The sequence below is a fragment of the Podarcis erhardii genome (genome assembly GCF_964252035.2).
Source record: "Podarcis erhardii genome assembly, chromosome: 2".
Classification (NCBI taxonomy): Eukaryota; Metazoa; Chordata; class Lepidosauria; order Squamata; family Lacertidae; genus Podarcis; species Podarcis erhardii.
The window spans coordinates 32,390,072-32,395,275 of NC_138498.1; the positions used below are offsets into that span (position 1 = coordinate 32,390,072).

Sequence of the window (5,204 nt, forward strand, 5' to 3'; positions counted from 1 at the left end):
AGCTGCTTTGCTTCTCAATAGTCTCTGGTTGGCCTCTGTTATTTTTCTCTGACCGATGGAGAACCTGCAAAGGACTCTACATGGGCTCTTGTGTATCCCATAAGGGAATAAGGGCAGATTTCCATTTATTACAGTAAACAGTTCCACCAATGGGGCACTGCCACAGAGTAGGTTCTGCCTTGCTGCTGCCCCATGGGCCATATCTTTGTGGTATCTGTTAGGATATAGTTTCGTTCCACCTTAAAAGGGAACAGGCATGACTGTTGTGTGTCACATGCCTGTTTACTTCCAGCGTTTGCTGGGAACTTCCATTTGTATATAGCTGTTGTATTGCTGCTGTTTTGCTGGACACGAAGGGAAGCAGACATGTTTTTTCCTTTGTTCCTGCTGCTGAATAAAATGCTGTAATATGCTGCTTACATATGACTCTGTCTGCCTCTTCTGTTGTGAGATTTACACACTCTGCTGACAGAGCGTGCACGGGTCTCTAAAGGTATCTGAGGCTCATGTCGCTGATTGATGCTGTTCCAAGGGAACCCAGTAATTGTTTGGCTGCTGGCCGGTGGCTGGAGCCAGCTGGGGACCCCTGACCATTAGGTCCAGTTGTGATCGACTCTGGGGTTGCAGCGCTCATCTCGCTTTATTGGCCAAGGGAGCCGGCGTTTGTCCACAAACAGCTTCCGGGTCTGTGGGAAAATGGTTGTTTGCACATAAGAGCATGGGCAAAAGTTTATTATTGCAAGGATGATTTCATAGCAGAATGCATTGCTTGGAGCATGAACAACGTGTGGACAGCTCATGCTGCCCCGATGATTGGTCCACGTAGCATTGCCTGATCGACTACGTGGGCCTGGTGTGATGGCATGGCATTGTCCTTATCTGCCGGCTGAGAGAAAAGTTGCTTCTTGGTATTTGTATCTTTTTGGCTACACAAAATAAATGTTTGGCTGCAGCAGCTCCTGAGGCAGTCAGATTTCTTCAACCCATCTTTGCGTGAGACTGATTATTACTGATGGCGAGCAGGTTCTCGTCACGGGTCATGTGGCCAGCATGACTAAGCCACTTCTGACGAACCAGAGCAGCGCACGGAAACGCTGTTTACCTTCCCGCCATAGCGGTACCTATTTATCTACTTGCACTTTGACGTGCTTTCAAACTGCTAGGTTGGCAGGAACAGGGGCTGAGCAATGGGAGCTCACCCTGTCGCAGGGATTCGAACCGCGACCTTCTGATCGGTAAGTCCTAGGCTCTGTGGTTTAACCCACAGCGCCACCCGTGTCCCCTTAAACTTCAACCTTATCAACTGCATAATTTCTAGGAAAAAATAACAGTCAAGACTAAACAATGATCCCAGTCAACTATGCATTAAAATTGCAACCCAAGGATCCAATATGAAATCAATGGTACATCTATCAATCTAAGTCGTTTTGAACTGTAGCATCACAAATTCGACCTGGTACTGTATCCCTGGGCAAAGGAATTTGTCCTATAAACTAATCGTGGTCAGAAGCTGCCTCTCTTCAAATGAGCTGGTACCATAGCTGCCTGCCTGTGCAAATGAAAAAACACCACAAGAGGGCATTAGAAAACATGACATCTTTTATTCATCATAGGGTATAAAAGCTCTGTACTTTTAGTCCTCTATAAAGAGAATTTTGTTTGAAAGCTCCCTCAGAAAAACTTTAAATGAGCTTTTAATTCCAGATTTGACAAGCGACCAGGATTCTCCCGCACAGCGGTGGAGCCGCACGTAAATAAAAGCCTACTTTGTATTTCCACTCAAGTTAAAGCATATTTCAGCAGCATCTGCTTCAGCAAAGGGACAGCTCCCTGGACCAGAAAACAGGCGACTGGAACAGAGAAAAGGAAGTGAACGTGTGAGCGAGGCAAGGAAACGGGAGAGCACAGCTCATTTCAGAAAAGAGAGAAATTCCAGGGAACATTCAGCTCTTTTTCCTGATTAATTAATCTGGGATAGATACTTAAAATCAAAGCAAATGATAGCATCCCGCAGATGGATGGAAAGGGACTGTCATTGCTTTAGTCCTCTGCGTATGGGTCCTCTTAAGTGAACGATTATTCATCCCAAGGCAGGTGCAAGACTTTAGGGCCGGGTTTAGACACAGAGAAAAAACCCTCCAAAAAAAAAAAAAGAAAGAAAGAAACCACGACTTTTAAATGCTTTTAAATGCCCTATTATAGTAAATTATCCACAAAACTTTATGGAAAGCAGAGATATCTCACTCCTCCCTCCCCCTTATGTCTAGGGGGGAGATCTTCCGCAATTGCCTGCCTGGCAATTCCGCCTTCTGTGGTCTCCTAACCCACAACGCTTTCAAGGTACAGTGGTACCTCGGGTTAAGTACTTAATTCGTTCCGGAGGTCCGTACTTAACCTGAAACTGTTCTTAACCTGAAGCACCACTTTAACTAATGGGGCCTCCTGCTGCTGCTGCGCCGCCGGAGCACGATTTCTGTACTCATGCTGAAGCAAAGTTCTTAACCTGAAGCACTATTTCTGGGTTAGCAGAGTCTGTAACCTGAAGCGTATGTAACCCGAGGTACCACTGTAGTTAGAAGTTTCTTGGGCGCGGGGGAGAAAGGAAGCCAGCCCCTGCGTTGCCTTCCTCGCTATCCAGCCGCGAGCTCCGAGCTCGGGCTGCGCCAGCTGGAAGGAGCTGGCTGAGAAAGCGATACAGGGAGCAGGACATCCGAAGCGGCGTCCACGACGGGAGGCTGCTCGTTGGCAACCCCCTGCCCGCCCGCCCCTCCGGTTCTCAGTCCTGAGCTGGCGGCGTGAAGCTCAAGGGACACGTCTAAAGACCAAGGGAAGGGCCGTCGCGCCTCCAGGGCAGAGCAACTACTTTGCTCGCAGGGGGCGCCCCAGACAGTCCTCAGCAGCATCCTTAAAGGCGAGCTTGTAACCTAAGGTTAACTACGAGGTTGGTGATTCGAGCCCACCCATCGACGGCTGTGGGCTTTGCAGGTGGGGTTGGACTAAATGACCCTCGAGATCCCTTCCAACTCTACCATTCTGAGTGCGCCAGAACCACAGAAGGGCATCCTTCCGAATAAGGCTCAGGATCAGGCCGCCTCCTTCTCTCGACGCAGCCTCGACGCCCCCACACCGCTCCTCTCCCCCGCCCGTCAGGTCTCCCGCAGCTTTGGGGGGCTCCGGGAGGAGGCTGGGCGCCCCGCCTCCGCTCTCGCCTCCCCAATATAAGGAGCCGCCGACGGCGCCGCCTGCCCAAAGAAGCCGCCGTCGTGGCCGAGCGCACCATGCCGGGAGCCGGGACTTCGACGCTGCTCTGCCTCGCCCTGGCCGCGCTGCTCAGCCCGCCCGCCGACGCCTGGTACAAGCAGACGGCCGGACCCAGCTACTACTCGGTGGGCAGGGCGTCGGGGCTGCTGTCCGGCATCCGCCGCTCGCCTTACATGCGCCGCTCCGACGACACCGACAGCAGCAGCACCAGCGCCGAGAGCGGCCCCGCCGCCGCCGCCGCCTCCTTCTTGATGTCCGAGCCGCGCCCGAACCCCAGCGGGCTGCGCAACATGGTGAGCTGCTAGGGGGCGCCCGGATGGTAGTGGGCAGCGCAAGTGGAGCCCCCTGGAAGAGGGAGGGGGTCCCGGGTGGAGAAGGCAGCTGGGGGGGGGGTCTTTTATATGCATTGTGATTTATTTCAATGCATTGCATTGTATATTTATTATTATTGAGTTAGAGCGTACATTAGCCACGCCCGAAAAGTTGTATTCATCAGATAATTATAGTAACAGTATCAATCAGCACTTTCTAACTTTTTAAATTAAAAAAGCCTATATGGTTTTATACCTATATTTTTTTACCTATAAAAATCTGAAATATCTATTTTAATTGTTTTAATGTTGTATTTTAATCTTGTTTTTAAGTTGTATTCATGCAATTCGTTTTTATTATTGGTTGTTAGCCGCCCTGAGCCCGGCCTTGGCTGGGGAGGGCGGGGTATAAATACATTTTATTATTATTTGCTGCTTTTTAGCCAAACAGGCTGTCGGGTCGCGCTGTATCAAGGAGGTGAAGATATTGCAATGATTGGAGGGCCCGGGAGATGCTCAGCTCCACCCTGGGCACATTGAAAGGCTCTTCTGCTCCACGGGGCTTCCTCCGAAGTGCTTTAGGATCGCAGTCGAGCAAGCCTGAGGCTGGTGCCCCCGCCTTGCCCTCTCACTTTCCCCTTTTCCCTTTGCAGGCGGTGTGTGTGAAGGAGGTGGCCCCGGAGCTGCAGAGCTGCCAGCTGCTGCCTGGCTTGCCCAGCGTCATCCAGTGCAAAGCCGATGTCACCGTCTCGCTGGACCCCGCGGACTGCGCCAGCGCTTGAGCCCCGACGGGGCGTCCTTCCCCCTGGAGCCCGGAGCGGGGCATCCGGACGGGGCGAGGAGAGGGAGGGAGGCGGAGGCAGCGGAGGGGGTTGCTCTCCTGCCAAAGCGACCGACTCCGTCCGGGAGTGTGTGTTTTTTCTCCTGCATCTCATAATAAAGGCGCTTTAAACGGCTCTTGTGCTTGCCTGGGTTTCTTGATAAAACAGGTTGAACAAAGTTATTGGCTCCACAGAAGGAGACACCGGGAAGAGAAAGATGACGCTTCTTTGGTCAAAATCTGAGTAAACATAATTACAGTGGTACCTCGGGTTACAGACGCTTCAGGTTACATACGCTTCAGGTTACAGACTCCGCTAACCCAGAAATTGTACCTCGGGTTAAGAACTTTGCTTCAGGATGAGAACAGAAATTGTGCTCTGGCGGCAGCAGGAGGCCCCATTAGCTAAAGTGGTTCTTCAGGTTAAGAACGGACCTCCGGAACGAATTAAGTACTTAACCCGAGGTACCACTGTAACGTGAACTCAGTGAGGCTCCATTCTGACCAGGCATATATCCAGAACAGGCTTTAGGGGTGCTCAGAGGTGCTGCTAGCACCGCCCAGGGGATTTCGCATTTGGAGGACAAAGATTTCTCAGCTCCATCCCTCCTGCCGCTGTTGCAATGGGAGAAGCTGCCGCCAAGCCCAGAAAAGGGAAGAGGGTGCCTTTATCTAGGTCAGGGGTAGGCAAACTAAGGCCCGGGGGCCAGATCTGGCCCAATCGCCTTCAAAATCTGGCCCTCAGACGGTCTGGGAATCAGCGTGTTTTTACAAGAGTGGAATGTGTCCTTTTATTTAAAAAGCATCTCTGG

At 51.5% G+C, this 5,204-nt stretch overlaps 1 protein-coding gene across 1 annotated transcript; it reads left to right on the top strand.

Moving 5' to 3' along the window:
• The first annotated feature begins 3,261 nt into the window (after positions 1 to 3,261).
• NPB (neuropeptide B) lies at positions 3,262 to 4,528 on the top strand. The gene is made up of 2 exons (XM_081850121.1): positions 3,262 to 3,554; positions 4,226 to 4,528. The coding sequence occupies exons 1-2, from the start codon at positions 3,279 to 3,281 to the stop codon at positions 4,352 to 4,354; spliced, it is 405 nt and encodes a 134-aa protein (XP_081706247.1). The 5' UTR covers positions 3,262 to 3,278; the 3' UTR covers positions 4,355 to 4,528.
• The last annotated feature ends 676 nt before the right edge of the window (positions 4,529 to 5,204 follow it).

What these genes read in the sequence shown, in the direction of transcription:
- NPB (XM_081850121.1), top strand. Translation starts at nt 3,279, where the DNA reads ATGCCGGGAGCCGGGACTTCGACGCTGCTCTGCCTCGCCCTGGCCGCG. An exon ending in CCAGCGGGCTGCGCAACATG is followed by an intron (nt 3,555 to 4,225) that starts GTGAGCTGCTAG and finishes TTCCCTTTGCAG; the next exon opens with GCGGTGTGTGTGAAGGAGGT.